General features: G+C 31.0%; 1 protein-coding gene across 1 annotated transcript; it reads right to left on the reverse strand.

The window, feature by feature from the left end:
* Positions 1-11,588: 11,588 nt before the first annotated feature.
* MS3_00004296 (uncharacterized protein) lies at positions 11,589-13,581 on the reverse strand (the record flags this gene model as incomplete). The annotated part of the gene is made up of 1 exon (XM_035732655.2): positions 11,589-13,581. Exon 1 carries the CDS (start codon positions 13,113-13,115, stop codon positions 11,589-11,591), a length of 1,527 nt encoding a protein of 508 aa, XP_035586092.2. The 5' UTR covers positions 13,116-13,581.
* Positions 13,582-15,990: the final 2,409 nt, after the last annotated feature.

The raw sequence follows: 15,990 nt of genomic DNA on the forward strand, positions 1-15,990 counted from the left end.
CAGATGTTGAAATGTATAGAATATCTCACGAAATTTTTTTAAATATCTGAAAGGTAGGAGTGTATGTCATGTTCCTATATGCCTATCTAATATACAATATATTATCAATTGTGAAAGTGTGTTCGAGTATCAAGGATATTTGTAAGTTTTTGTCATTATTTCAGAACTTGGTCAGAAATCTATTTATGTACAAGTATACCTTATAGACACATCGATAAAATAGCAATACGCAGTTGTTTTTCTCAACGGAATGGAAGAGTGGAACTTTCAAAGAAATTTCTCATCACCTTCATATGTTATGTTGTTGGTATGAGTTTCCAGTAAACATTTATGACATGTTTTAAATGTGACAAATCCATCATCGCTTGTTGATTTACTATTTTTTTTAAAATACACGAAATAGTCCAATTGAGATAAAATTCCTCGGAATAAGCTGACTCCCATTTCAGTTTACCTATTCCTTTAGCTCGAAAACTACCGTATACAAATAAAACTCTTTTACATGTAGAGCCGGAAATATCTTATCAAACAAGGTCAAATTATTAGATTTATGACTGTCCCATTTAGAAAATTTCCTTTTTACATTAATTATCTATCAGATTTGATAACAAGAATAAATCTTAGTACTGCTGCTCAGTAAATCTATTCATCCAGTCGAACCGGATCGAAAAAATGACTTTCATTTCGTTTTTTAATCACTATTGTCTTAAATGTTCCTAAATATTTAAAATATTTAGCATAGCACATATTTATTTCCTTATCATCAAATAATGATTATCGATAAGTGATTTAAAGAAGAATCTGTCAGAGATAATCCCTAAAATAAACGTTCAAATGAAGAACTATTGAAAACAAGAGCGCATTTGAAAGTTTTCCAGTATTTGATCTATCCAAATCCGCATATAAACAATTTCTTTATTTTAATGATTTCAATTTTAGCACAGATTGCAATAGAATCTATTAGTTTTATAACATCTTTTTTGAATTCTTTTATTACATAAATTCGTGAACATCTAGAACAACATCAATTCCTTGAAATGATTGACCATCACTACAAGGATATTAATTATATTGATAATTTCAAAATATAACTACCTATTAGTACAGATTCATGATCAATAAAACAAACCGAATCATTCAAGATGGTTTATTTCAAAAAGAGATTTTTATTTTGAAAAAAAATCACATCACCTTATTAACTACACTTCAGTTATCGATGAATATTTTGACTAGAAAATTTGTTTTACCATCATCATCATCATCATCATCATCATCATCATCATCATCATCATCATCATCATCATCATCATCATCATCATCATCATCATCCGATTTTGATATAATCAATTAAATCAAGTTTACAAAAATGTGAAAAATGTTGAAATTTTAAAAACGATACCTTTTGTTATTGTCACTCAACTTAGTATTATGCATAGAATATTTTTTTGAGTTATATAAGATTTAAATGTAGTTCATCTCTCTCTATATACATATCTTCGTTATGATTATGTAGTGGAGAAGAACACAAGTGAGAACAAACAAATGTATTTGAACACAAAATTACTGAATCTTTTAGTAAAATCTTAGAATCATACAGTAAATTCTTCATTTGGAAAATGTAAACCAATCGTCTCAGAATTCATTGTTTCTTCATTTTCACAGCAATCATTCAATGTACTCGTTCTTTTTTTCTTCTGTCTTCTTAACCTTCTGCCAGTAGACATTTCAATTTCGATTGACGAGACATACTACTTATATTTATCGACATCAGTAGCATGCATCATATTTTATTCACCAACTAACCTCAGTCTACAACCAATTCATTGAGTCCGACTCACTTGGTTGATTTCTCTTTAAATATTAAATCCGAAGATGAAATTTTTTGTTATGATGTTTAACGCTCGTTTTCTTTTACATGTTGTCAGATTATTCTTTTACTTCCTTATGGTTTATTTTACCATTGGTCTGTGACTCCAATTCGGTACTAGTTAAAAGTCTTTCCGTATTTGAAAGACCTCTGTTTGGCAAACACGACCTTGACGGGATGTAAGGATGACGGGTATTTTGTATTTGTACATCACAACGTGGTCCACTTGATTGTCGCCTACCTTGATATTCTAATATATATCCATTTGTAATCTCTGGGTAATGTTTAAAAAATTTTGTGGACAAATCAGTTCAAATATTGTTTTTTGTTTTATGTTCCATAATTTAATAAAAATTTCTCCGTTGTTTTGGTGTTTACTACACCGGGTAATAGCAGTATCATTGTATCATATATGTATGGACATTCAAGTAATCGGCTTATCCATGGTTCTGTAGTGTCCAGTCCTATGTTATGCCAATATAGGTTATTCTAGCTTCCAAACAGACCGATTTATTCTTTCTTTCTGAGTCATATTTTGACCTTGTTAATTATTTGCTTATTAACTTTGGTTATTTTTATATGAGCTGACGTGTGTTAATTTCTCAGCCTATTTATTGCGTGTCTTATTTCTGCCTGATCATAAATATTGAGTCACTGTCGATCAAATCGAGTTGTCTTACTCGCATTCTCTTCGTCGATTTGTTTCGCTTCGCTTCCCCCCTTCTTATTCCGAATGTTTGTCGGGATAAAAGAATGTTTGGAACAGATACCACCAACGCAACCCGTACTTGGTTTCCTAATACCGCCGACACACACGGGATTAGCCAAGGTAATATATGATGTTAAATGGAAGATCAATGTACATAGCACCCTCCCACATTCATCCAAATCGGGGTCAGATAGCGGGCCACTATTCTCAAAAACATGTAGAATTATTATTATTATCATCATTATAAGTGGCTTTATTCAATATTATATTTTTGGTACAACACAGAATTCTCAGCACAGAATATTTCAACAAGTTTCCTTTTCTTATTTATTGATCGACCCTTGCGTTAAATATTGGATGATCGTCAGTTAAAAGTTAGCAGTCCAGTCAATGGAAATCCAAATAATCTAAATTCTCTTCGCTGCATACATATTGCCAGCAACCAGCTACTTTCTAAGTTGAAGAGCGAAATGTCGTAAACTTTTCACAAACGCACCTGAAAACGTTATGTGGCTAATAGGCACAATGATGTGTTAAAACAAACTAGAGAACAAATGACTTGTTGAAATATCTAGATGGCAGGAACAGGTAGCCCATATATTCAAGCAGGCTGCCGTAGCATATCAAACGTTGATTATTGCCCCTTAACAATGGATGAGTTCAGAAAATCTTACTACTTCAGAAAGAAAAATTCAAACTATTTCCTGTGCCTAACCATTATAAATACATTTATGGTAATTTGGACCTCAAACACATGACTGTTGACCATTTTCTTTATACCGATTTGGAAGACAATCTAAAAAGCGACATGGTAGTTAATGATAAACATACGTTCTACCCATTTCGATTACAGATGACCTAGCCAGACGGAACAAATTATTTTAAATTATAGATACTGTATCCGAACACTTCGTTAGTCCAGACCGAAAGATAACGTCCCGAAAGAATTGGGAAGTTAGGTGAACAACATCACAGATGAGGTATGTTTAATAAGAGTGTACTTTGGTACAAAGTTTTGTTATAACCTATCATAATGAGCTTCGAGAAGTTAAAAACCATATATTGTCTACATTTGGTCTCGTGAGAATAGTGCTGTCAACTGTTGGTCGGACCTGAGGAAAGTTGTCATCCCCTTAACCCTATTTAAGCAGGTTCAAATATACTTGAACTCAAAGCTTCAACGGAAGAATTTCCGAATTTGCTATACTTCCAAACTTGTACTGGATGAACAAAATCTATAATTTATTCATTTTTTCCTTTACCTGTTCACTCTTAGCAGGATGCACCTTTGGAAATCATTGATTTTTCAGTATTGATTGCAATAAACTAAAACTTTTTCTCTGAATTATGTGAAATTCATACCATCAATAACATGACTATCACCTAGTTTCAACAAATATTTATTCATCTTGTTTAACAAAAATCTTATGGTGCATCTCGTTTACTTCCTCTCAACAAGAAACTTTACCATACATATACAGATAACGTTAGAAAATACAATAAAGTGTGTTAAATAAATATGAATTGGTTAATGAATTTCACATTCTGCTTCTTCATACCACTTGATAAACACTAACGTTTTATTTACACTGAATATTTGCAAATCTCATCCAAATATAGCAAAGAATTCATCACTAAGTAATGGATTGGCAATTTGCAAGCCATTGTATATTTAATTTATTTGCTGAAATGACGAACAACACCAGTTTTATTTCACAAAGTAGATTGGCATTTAAAAGCAATAAATCATAATCAAAAGTATCAGATTAATTACCTCGTCATTGCTAGCTAATTTGTTTGAACAAAATTTTATTTATCAAACCTCGGCTTCTATTCAATCATCACGTGCTTTATCCATCGTATTGAGAGAAATGTGAGGATGACTAATTTTTTATGATACCGACTCAAAGAAGTACTCTCTTCTTAATCCAAATACAAATTCTCATATTAAGCTGCATAAGTTTTTAAGAGTCTGGGAAACCGAGTTTTCCATGTGTAAAAAGAGGATTTGGTTAATGAAAAGGTTATCGAACAGCATTAACCAAAGTTATCAAGCATTTGATTCACTGATTGTACAGCAAAACATGGTGTGGTGGTCATGAATCTTTAGTCTGCCCCTTAGGCATACTTACTTATTTAAACCTATTACTCTTCTTGGGTTATAATCCGATGATCAGGAGTCTCTAACGGACTCTGAACTGCGCCCTATTTTCAATTATTCTCAGTAGTTATTCATTTTTTAATATCTGCTCCCAATTACCAGCGCAAAGTGTTCTTTGATCTTACTCTTCTCCTTAAGCCTTAGAGATTCCAAGATAAGGCTACCTCGTGATTCGGTTTGATGATTTATGCAATGAGTATCCTAACCAACTCTAACGTCTTTTCCTAATTACTTTTCTAGCTGCAAGCTGGTATATTCTCTCTCATAGTAGGTTGTTGGTGATGGTATCCGGTTAACGGATATGGAGTATGTTAAGTTGACTGACGTTTAAAATACCTGTAGACTTTTCATGATGATTGTAGAAGTCTTCAATTTATCAGATACACACAACAAAACTACCTCAACGTCGACGTTGAAAATTATGACTTTACTGTCAGCTGCCAGCTGGTCCTGTTCCATTATCCCTTTCAATTTCTGTGATGCTCTTGATAATTCATATGATTGTTGATGCGGCAGAATCTATAGGAAGATCTGTATGTGTTGCTTCAATGTTTGATGGATTCAGTGTGTCTGGTGTACTGAAGAGCTCTTCAAATTGTATTCCCCACTTATTGTTATTATTATTATTATTATTAATGGCCTTATTCAATATTATATTTTGGTACAATATAGAATTCTCAGCACAGGGTATTTCAACAAGTTACTTACTGAACTAACGAACAAAAAGGCAGTAGAAAATACAAAAAGAAATATAAAAAAAACAAAAAAACTACAAACTTTTTAAATTAAAGACATGTTAAGAATGTAAGCTATTGACTAGGTTAATTCTAACAACCTGTTCGTCACAGAGTATATTTCCTAGGTAACGTATTATAGAACTTTTATACTTTTCCTTGCGTGCAAGGATTTTAATGTAATTATGTCTCGTTCTACCAGAAGATATACAAGGAGAAAGATAAGAGTGAAGGGGATGGTTAGTATCTGATAAAATAACACTTGCCACGAGTTTGCATGATTTTAAATGTCTATCCACAACCATATTAATTATGACCTCGAAAGATTCACCACACGTCTTACTAACTGCCTTCAGCACTCTTCGAAATACAGCAAAGTCTTTTCTCAAAAACCCAGGAAAGAATAATGGAGAACAGTAAAGAATAATAGGTAATATGCAATAATTGACAAATTTTAAGAGTAAATGACGAGTAATTCCAAGAGCATGGAATCTCATTATGTAGTAGGTCAGACGGAAAACCTTCTTCGATAACGATAAAACGTGGGTAGACCAAGAGAGATCAGAGGAAAAGGTGACACCAAGATAATTGACCTTCGACACTGAGTTTATCAAACAGTCTCCAATGGTACAAGCACTATGGGATCTCAAAATAGTGTTTATATTCCGTTCATGTCTCATACTAAAGTTAACATCTTGACATTTAGACGGATTAAATATGAGACCATTACCAACAGACCATTAATCAATACGAGACAAAAACTCATTCATTTCTATGGGATGTAAAGAGGAAGATATAAGCATACATACAGTGAGATCATCCTCATATTTCACAAAAGTGTTTTCTGTGGAAGATGGCAGGTCATGCAGAAAAGAAGAGAATAGAAGAGGTGAAAGAATAGCTCCTTGTGGTACACCTTCCTGAGACGGTAGAGAATCTGAACACTTTCCTCCAAACACAGTGTACTGTTCCCTTCCAGAGAGGTAGGAACATAGCCAGTTGGTTATCCAGTTGTCAGTGTTGACGCTGATTAACTTGTTAAGTAAACGTTGTCTTGGTATAGAGTCAAAAGCTGAAGTATAGTCCAGAAAAGCACATCGAACATACTTCTTACCCTTTTCTAAGTTGAACACTATGTTGTGATTCAGAACTGCAACAGCATCTAAAGTGCTTCTTTTGTGCCTGTATGCAAACTGGTATGGGTCAGTATGCTCTTTTATCGCAGGCTGAAGTGGAAGTATTAATAATTTTTCCATGGTTTTGAGGAAAGGTGAAGCTAATTCAATAGGTCTAAATTTTACATTCTTATCACCAAATGCTTTCTTGGGTACAGGAATTATCTTCATCTTTCTCCACATTTTCGGTATGAGATTAGATGAGAAAGATCTGTTAAATATAGTTGTGAACGGATGACACAGAACGTCAGCACATTTTTAAAAAGGATGTTTGGGATACCATCAGGTCCCAAACATCGAGATGAATTAAGCGACTGGAGACATCCTCGTACATCAGTTTCAGTGAAAGTATGAACACAGCTATTTTTTAAATCCGTGGATAGAGGGAGCATCACATCAGATGACTGACGTACAAAAGACTTATTTAAGTCACAAACATTCAGCTGGTTATCGCTTCTAAACTTTCTGTCACCTGTAAGTTCTCTAAAAAATTTCCACATACTTGGAGAGTTTTTGCAAGATAAGAGTTTTCGAGTAAACATGCAGTTGAGACGTCTAATCTCTAGGTTAATCAGACCATTTAGCTTACGAACTTCATTTGAGTTCTTCTCCTTGTACATTCTTTCTTTCATCCTCCGCAGTCGTTTTAGTTGTGAAGATGTAAGTCGATCAAAACTTACAAAAATGGTTTCAGTGGGACAACAAATGTCAAAACAGAATTTAAGGTAACAAGTGATAACATCAGTAGTGTTTTCGAGTGAGTCATCTGTAATTAATTCCCAGTTAGTCGTATGAAACATGTTTTTCAGATTTCGGATATTTTCTTCTGAGTAATTCCTATATTTGACTTTCTTGGTATGATGTAAGCGTGTACTCTTCCCATGCTTTGCATATACTTTAGGTAGAACACGAATTATACAGTGATCTGAGCTAGACAATGGAGAACGTTTACGAGTCGCATATATACCCATATCATTAATGAAGACGAAGTCTAGATTAGCGTCCAAACGGGTAGGAAAATCCACTACATTTTGGTGACCTAGTGACGTAAGGAAGCTACAGTCACATGAATTGAAATCACCACATACAACTGAAAGTGAATCACTGAAGGCAGTAACAGCGAACTCAGTGAATTCATCAGCAAAAAAGATAGTGCAGATGATGTGCAATCTGGAGCGACGTAACATAAACATATTTGTATTTATTCAGATGTTTTGGACGACATCTTAGAGTTAGACAGTCCATAAAGTCATTTGAAAACTTAAAACATACAAACGAAGGTCGACATCAGTTTATGTTTACAAACGTAGCTATACCGCCACCACACCTCTTTTTATTGTTTGATCGATCCTGACGATAAATTTTGAAATCATGTAGTGATACAAGGCAGTCATCCTGTAAATCGTCCAACCAAGATTCTTGAATTGTGATGACACCACAATTACGATACGTATTTTGACTAAGAAGGAATTGCAGATAGTCCACTTTGTTGATTAGTGATCGACAGTTAGAATTTAGCAGCTCGGGAGTCGACATACGATTAATGTTCATTCTCTTTAACTCATATTGCCAACCACCATGATGTCTTTTATAGTACTTTTTTGTAAGGTCGTAGGCTTTTCATAAAAGCGCCTGAATAGGTTATGCGATTAATGGACATAATTATAAATTAAAACAAATGAAAAACAGATAACTTGTTGAAATAATCAGATGGCAAAAACAGGTAGCCCAGATATTGAGTCTCATTGATTGGACAGCTTTTGTTATCCTGGATTTGTTTCTCTGGTCTTCTGTATTTTACTGTTGACTTTTTTGTTGTATCATGAAGTCCTCGTATGTTTTCGCTTCTCACAGCTTTTTCTGTCATAGACCACAGATTTTCTATATATTTCCACTCGTCATTTTTAAGGTTTTTCTTCACTCATTTGTTTGCTTGTTTATACACATTTTTTTGACTTCTGATATCTGCTGTCTTCTTGTGCTTTCTCCATCGAATCCCGCCAAGGTTATTTACTGAAATATTATTCTCATGTTGGTGGCTTTTGTGACCCAGAACCTTCTGATATGATAGATTCATCCCCTTTCTATCTCTTTCCAGTCGCTCTGTGTACTGTTTCTTTCGCCTCTAATAGATGCTGCAATAATTTGAATTTGTTGCTTTGAACTGTATTGAGCTCAATGAGTTCGTTAGCGTTTCGAAGATAGTATGTATAAAAGCAGTTATTATCCTGCTCCAATGTTGGATGATAGATACCATTAAGCATGTAAAACGAACTTAAACGGCGTCATAAATAAATAATAAATTTTTAATATCCCAATGGGTAGAAAATCTAATTTTTCTACTTATTGGGATATTGTAAATATATTATTTATTTATAACAATCTACCCAATGCTCAATTTATTTGAAATTATCAAACCAAACCTTGGTAATGATACCTACAAACTCATTGAACGGCATCAGTTTAACCAAACACATTCACTATCTTTATTCAATTTTGGAAATCTCGACTCAGTTAAAACATACAAACTGACAAAAACTAGTTAACAACTAATCAGTATCAGAAGGGGTTTTGTAGAGATTGTAGTGATTTAAACAGTTGAGATCATGAGTCGATTGAAGCTAGACCACCATGGAAAACCTGCAAGCACTGGACGGCCGTTTCGTCCTACTGTGGGATTCCTCAGCCGTGTGCATCCACGACCCCGCCTCGCAGGATTCGAACCCAGGACCTATCAGTCTCGCGCCAGGCGTTTAACCAACTAGACCACTGAGCCGGCCGGCATCCAAGCGTGTTAATGTCTAACTTCAACTAATCCACGAAATTGAGCGACACATCCACCATCGTCATCAGTGAGTTACTACCTCACAACTGACCCGGTTGAACCCCACTGATCACTCCATTATCACTTTACAAATCAACTTGGTAAAGTTTTTATTGAATTTTACAATACAGAATTTCATGCTTTACATATCAAACTATTGTATAGGTGTAAACTGTCATGTTAAATAATGTTTCTACATAATGTAGTCAATTAGTTACAATGTAAACTGTAAAAATTTGCTTAATCGTTATTGTTTTTTTAATGTTAAAGTAATTTAATTTAATTTAATTGATATTACATTTTTCTCTTTACCAATTATGGATCATAAAATGTGATAACCATTTGATAATTTACTATTAGGTATGACATATAGTAAGTAAACAACTCTGAGTTATTGATTATCCAGATTGATATTTTATCTTTTCTTTTTAAAGAAATTATTGTCTCCAAGATAGCAACAGAACTAAATAGATTGGTAAAAAATTTTTATTTAGATCCCAAAGATGATTATTGTTTATAAATTTATCTAAACATGTTATCACATAGAAATCTCGTGTTATGTAATATTTTCTTTATAAGAGAGAATTGAATTGTTTGGGTTGTAATCTGTTAGAATAATCATTTATTCTTTGAATAGTATCTCCATTATTACTAATATTCTAGAATTTAGATAAATTGTCAATATACCTGAGAAACATAATCGTATCCAACTCAATCTGGTGAATTAATTAGTTTATTTACAGGGGTTGATACCGTATCAAGCCCACATAGGTTATTCTATCCTCTGGACAGATCAATTTATCCATTCTTATTGAGTCATATTTTGACGTTGTTAATTCTTCGTTTATCAACCTTGACTAATTTTATGTAAGCGTATTTTTGTCTGCATTTCTTATCTTATTCATCACATGTTTGTAATTTATTTTTGTCTGACTATAAATATTAATCAATTCTTGGTTAAATTGAGTTGGTTCACTCGCCATCTACATCGCGCGTCATTTTGTTTTACTCCGCTTTACGATCAATGATTGTACAATATTTACATATTCAAAACTTCATTCTCATATTTGATTTATTTAATTCCGTTATTCACCAACGCGATTAAAGTCGATGAGATATACGAGGGTAGCCAGAATGCATATTTTATTAGCAATCAACATACGATCTACTTGGAGTCAGATGTTGGGCCACTAAATATTATTTTCATTTATGCTAAAATTCATCCTTAACTATAAAAAAACTGTTTAGTCTTAATTTCCAACTGTCATTAAGTGAGTTTGATAATTACTTAGGTAACATCGGTTACACAAAGTGAGATCATTTTTTGAGTATATTATTGCATGTAAGTCAAATATTAAACAGGTTGACTGATTACCTTCTCATATTACATATGAAGGAAAGATAAATAGGAAATGTAGAAAAGTTTGTTAAATTTTAATATTTATAGTGTGCATTCAGACTATCAGATCACGTTATAGCCAGTTATAAATAGTTATTTTTAATCAAAAGTTGTTCTGTGACTGTTAATTTAAGACATGCAAGTAATGAATTAAGTAGTCGAATCTTTTCAAAGTTACCACCTTTAAAAATATTTTTACAAATTTATTTATCAAATGAACTGATTCAAAGATAAAAGTGTTAAATATTGTATAACATACAATCGTTGACGATAGAAATGTAGAATATATTACCATAAACCTCGAAACACAGACATTTTGATTCTCACAGTTCACCTTTAATTCTGTGACATCGTAGCAATAATATACATTAATTTTATACATCAGGGACATTAACTGTAATTGTGAATTATTAAAATTATGAAATATTATAACACTGTAATAATTTTATATTAAAGTTAGACAATAATTTGTACATTCAGTTTGAATGGTTACCTTTGAAAAAATACAACAGATAGGTGACGTAATCTTCAAGCTTCACATATTTCTCAATCATCAAAAAAAAGTCATTACATTTCTGATTTTCATCGTTCTTATACAAAACAGTGAAAGATACACATAGATGAAAGTTCTAGAGAATGTATATATACATAAAATGAATTTGAGTTGAATTTTATGATAAAACTGAAATATGCAAAACAGATTATAAGTAATATATTGTTCAATAAGTTTCCAAATCTACACAATCATGACTTGATGATATTACAGTAGAATTATAACGTGCCATATACATATAAATTGGGCCCTTATTATTTATACGTAAACCAACAACTGGATCATAACATAAATAAGTCGTATCAGCTGACCCTATATCAATATTAGATTTACACTTCCTTAGTTTATTTTCAAGATGATTATAATCATCATCATCATAATCAGTGTAAAAACCATAATCATTCATCTTCACATTCACATTGTCATGATAAATATTTAAATCTTTTTTACGATAATAAACTTTACTTCCTGTAGGTATTGTCAATGTTTTTAACATTCTAACATCATGATTACAATCTAATGGTTGACTTAAATGTTGATTAAGATCAATTGAATTTCTCTTGGTATCATTAAATTTGAAATTCATAGGATAATTTGTAGAATAGATATCTTGTTTTGTATGTATATATTTATCGAAATCATAATCATCATTAAATGTTGTCAATGATAATGGTGATGTTGAAGACGTTGAATTTAATGTCTTTTGTTTGTATAATTTATTGTCTTTGACATAAATATGTTTTTCTTCTTCTTCTTCATTATTATTATTATTATTATTATTGTAAGGAATAGGGAACAGTTTGCTTGCAGAATAATCACTATATACATGATTATTAGTTATATTCATCTTTGGATTAACACATTCTGATTTATTTGAATATAAATTATATAATGAATAAAATTTTGGTTGATATAATTGTAACTTATTAGAACATACTAAATTTGAGGTACTTTTTATTGATTCTTTTTTAATTAAATTATTATTATTATTTATTGAATAATCATTGGAATTATGAATAATTAAATTAGAATTCAAATTCAAATTTGAATTATTCTTTACAATAGAATGATCAATTTGTTTAGATGATTTTATAACATTTAAATGATTATTTGTTTGATTTAATAAATTATTGAATGTTGAATAATTGAATTGATGTTTTGAATTATAATAATAATGATAATTATGATTATTATTATTATGTAATAAATGATTTAATGTGATTGGATCATGTAATGTATGATATAAATTAATAGATGCTTTATAGGTTAAATGGCATACAATACTAACATCATTATAATTCATACATTGATATAATTCATAAGATTTTTTATTATGATTATGATTATTATTTTCATTTATAATACATAACATAAATAATTGTGGATAATTAGGGAATATAAAAAAATGTTTAATTTCACGATAAATTATTTCTTTACGAAATGGTTTTATATAAATTACATTTTTATATTGTTTAAAACGTATACGATCAATTAGAAAATAGGCAATACATTTTGATTTTCTATGTTTATTTAAATATTTATTTAATAAATAATTTGCATAAGTTTCATTAAATGTTTCATTATTTTTAATAAATATTTGTTTAATTAATTTTAAATGACAATGAAAAAATAATAATTGACGTGTTTTATAATCAATAAATTGATTAGATGTATGATTATTGATTTTTTTCATGATAATTAATTAAATGGAAAATAGATTTGTGATATTTAGATAAGAAACATAATCATTGTAATAATATTAATAATGATGATAATAATAATAATGGGACTGATCAATTACAGTTCTAAACATCAGTAGGAAGATCCAAGCAAATAGTACCAAGTGGATTTAATAATACTATTAATGAGACTGACCAATTACAGTCCTAAACATCAATAGGAAGATCCAAGTAAATAGTACCAAGTGAATCCAGTAATAATAATAATAATAATAATAATAATGGTTTTCTTATCCAATATTATCACAATATAAATATTTATTGAACAAAACTATTACTATTATTATGATTAGTAATAATAATGTTTGTTTTTTTTTATGAAAAAGATGTAAGTTGTAAAATCTATGTGTATACATTATTTATACATGGTGATTATAATAATAATGAACAATTATGATTATCATATAATGTAAATGAACAATATGACGTGAGTATATATATATATATATATGTATGTGATTAATTATATTATTATTACATCAGGTGTAAAGGTAAACATTATAATACCTAATATGTATAATACAAATATACTAATTGATTGAATTTATTATCATATGATACATTTATTAAAGTGTTATTTGTTTAAAGTACATTTATTCATTATTCATTTAATTGATTTTTTATTAATTTTATTAAGATGATGACTTTAGATTGAAGGTGAGATTTTGTTTGAAAATAATTTTTAAAAAGAAAACATAACATAGAGAAGGCTACATAGTAACTAAAACATCGATCATTCAAAATAGATAACGATTGGAAATTTTTGATGGAGTTTTGTTCTCTAAGCTGGATGGTTTGATCATGGAACTTTCATCGTTCTTCTGAACGACATCATCAGCACAAACTTCAGATAGAATTGAAATGTTTGAATTTCTCCATATGCGTTTTACAGCTTCTTCTATACACCTCGACGTTGATTGGTTCTTATTGACTTTAAATTTGTCATTGTTTACTCCTTTGTTTCGGTTGTGTCTCTCATTGGTTTGATTTTTGTTCCTATATTTGTGCATAATTTTCCTGATTGGTTGATAAATTGGATCGATTTCAATGTGTTTGTTGATTGCTGATTGAGCTGAGTGCCAGGCTTCTAAAAATTCTCTGGTGTTTTTGGGATTTCCTCTATCCAAGATTTCTACATTTTTCCAACCATCCAGCTCAGAGAACAAAACTCCATCAAAATCGTCCACCTGAGCTACAAATCTTCTCTACCATCGTACTATTGGAAATTCATAGACTTTTTGTTTTCATTGATAAATTATTTATCTTGAAAACTATTAAATTGTGTTTGAAATAATCTGTTTACCTAGTATCATAGTGAACAAGAATATGACTGAGGACAATCGAATGTATTTATCACAGAATTACAGAAATTGTTAATAAAATTTGTAAAATGACCATCAGTTGTCTTAAAATGACTCAGACTTCATTGTTCTTGTATTTCCATACAAATTGCGTTCTGTTTCCATTCTTTACTGTTTGATCCTCTTGTCTTTCTGTTGCCAGACATTCTATTCCTGACTAATGTCATATACTACTTATGTCGATAAAAGTAGCACACACTACAGTATTACTATAAGAATAATGAGATTTTATCAATCAATATATGTACTAATATCTTAATAATTAGCATGAACTGAATAGATGTGTGTGGAAAATAGTTTGCATAAGTAGCAATTGTTTTAATATAAAATTTGTATTTAGGGTATATAGACCAGTATTCTCAAGTAGGATTCCAGGAAATCGTTATAAAGGTAAGCTTAGTTAGGGTACTAAACCACACACTGTATTTGCGAAATATGAGCACAATCCATTCAATGCATACAGTTGCATATTGTTCTTGTTTCTCACAAGCTCCATTGTCCTTCCATTTCTGTTACTACTTGGACTACTTTTGTTTTTTCTCTTTCATCTCCCCATGTTCCTCTTCTGTCAGTAAGAATTCTACTTCCGATTCTTGATACCTACTACTTATACCTGTCTGTACAAAGTAGCACACACTACAATATTACTTCTAGTATTTTTTAAACATATCTGACAACAAAAACGATGTGAGAATTTTAAGAAGTTAATTTTTCTCTGTATTTATATGATTTATCAATCTTAAATACACTGAGAATATGTGATAATTAGTAGTATTTGAATTATTATACGAACTAGGAATCCTCGAAATAGCGAAGTCTAAGCATACAGAAATAGGTGAGCGCAAACGAACTTACTGTATTTGGAATTTGAAATTAGACAGGTATCAAGTACAAAAGAATCATTACTTCATACTAAGACCACATCCGCCACAGCTTAAATGAGAATCCAAATTTCTACAATCAACTATACTTCTTCTCCTTAGGTTCATCATATGTCTGTCTGACTGTGTATTGTATGTACACTCTGTATGGTCTGGAATATACTTATTAGTATTAGAATTAACAACTGAAATTAGAACGAACTCACCTGGGTTCTGGAATTTTATTTGTTTAACATGTTGGTCTTGTACTGAAATCAATGATATCTAGAATTCAAACCATAGATTTTCCAGCACTGTCCTCCCCCCACAAAATAATGTTGGATCTTTGTATCCCCAAGTTATAAATGTGGCTTCGTTTAAAACATATTTCTCACGTTTATTAGAGTATTCATTGAAAGCAACCTCATGCTAAGAATGAACAACAGTTGACAAGAAATCATCCGAATTGTAATCGAAATCGAGGTTATTTAGGACCCGTGCTTCGCATCGAACAAGTTTCCCACAAGAAACAGATGCATTATGAGGACAAATAACATTTAATATGACATCAACATTTGACTTTCCTAAAATATTTTCCTCAAATTGAT

Source organism: Schistosoma haematobium, chromosome ZW (genome assembly GCF_000699445.3).
Source record: "Schistosoma haematobium chromosome ZW, whole genome shotgun sequence".
Classification (NCBI taxonomy): domain Eukaryota; kingdom Metazoa; phylum Platyhelminthes; class Trematoda; order Strigeidida; family Schistosomatidae; genus Schistosoma; species Schistosoma haematobium.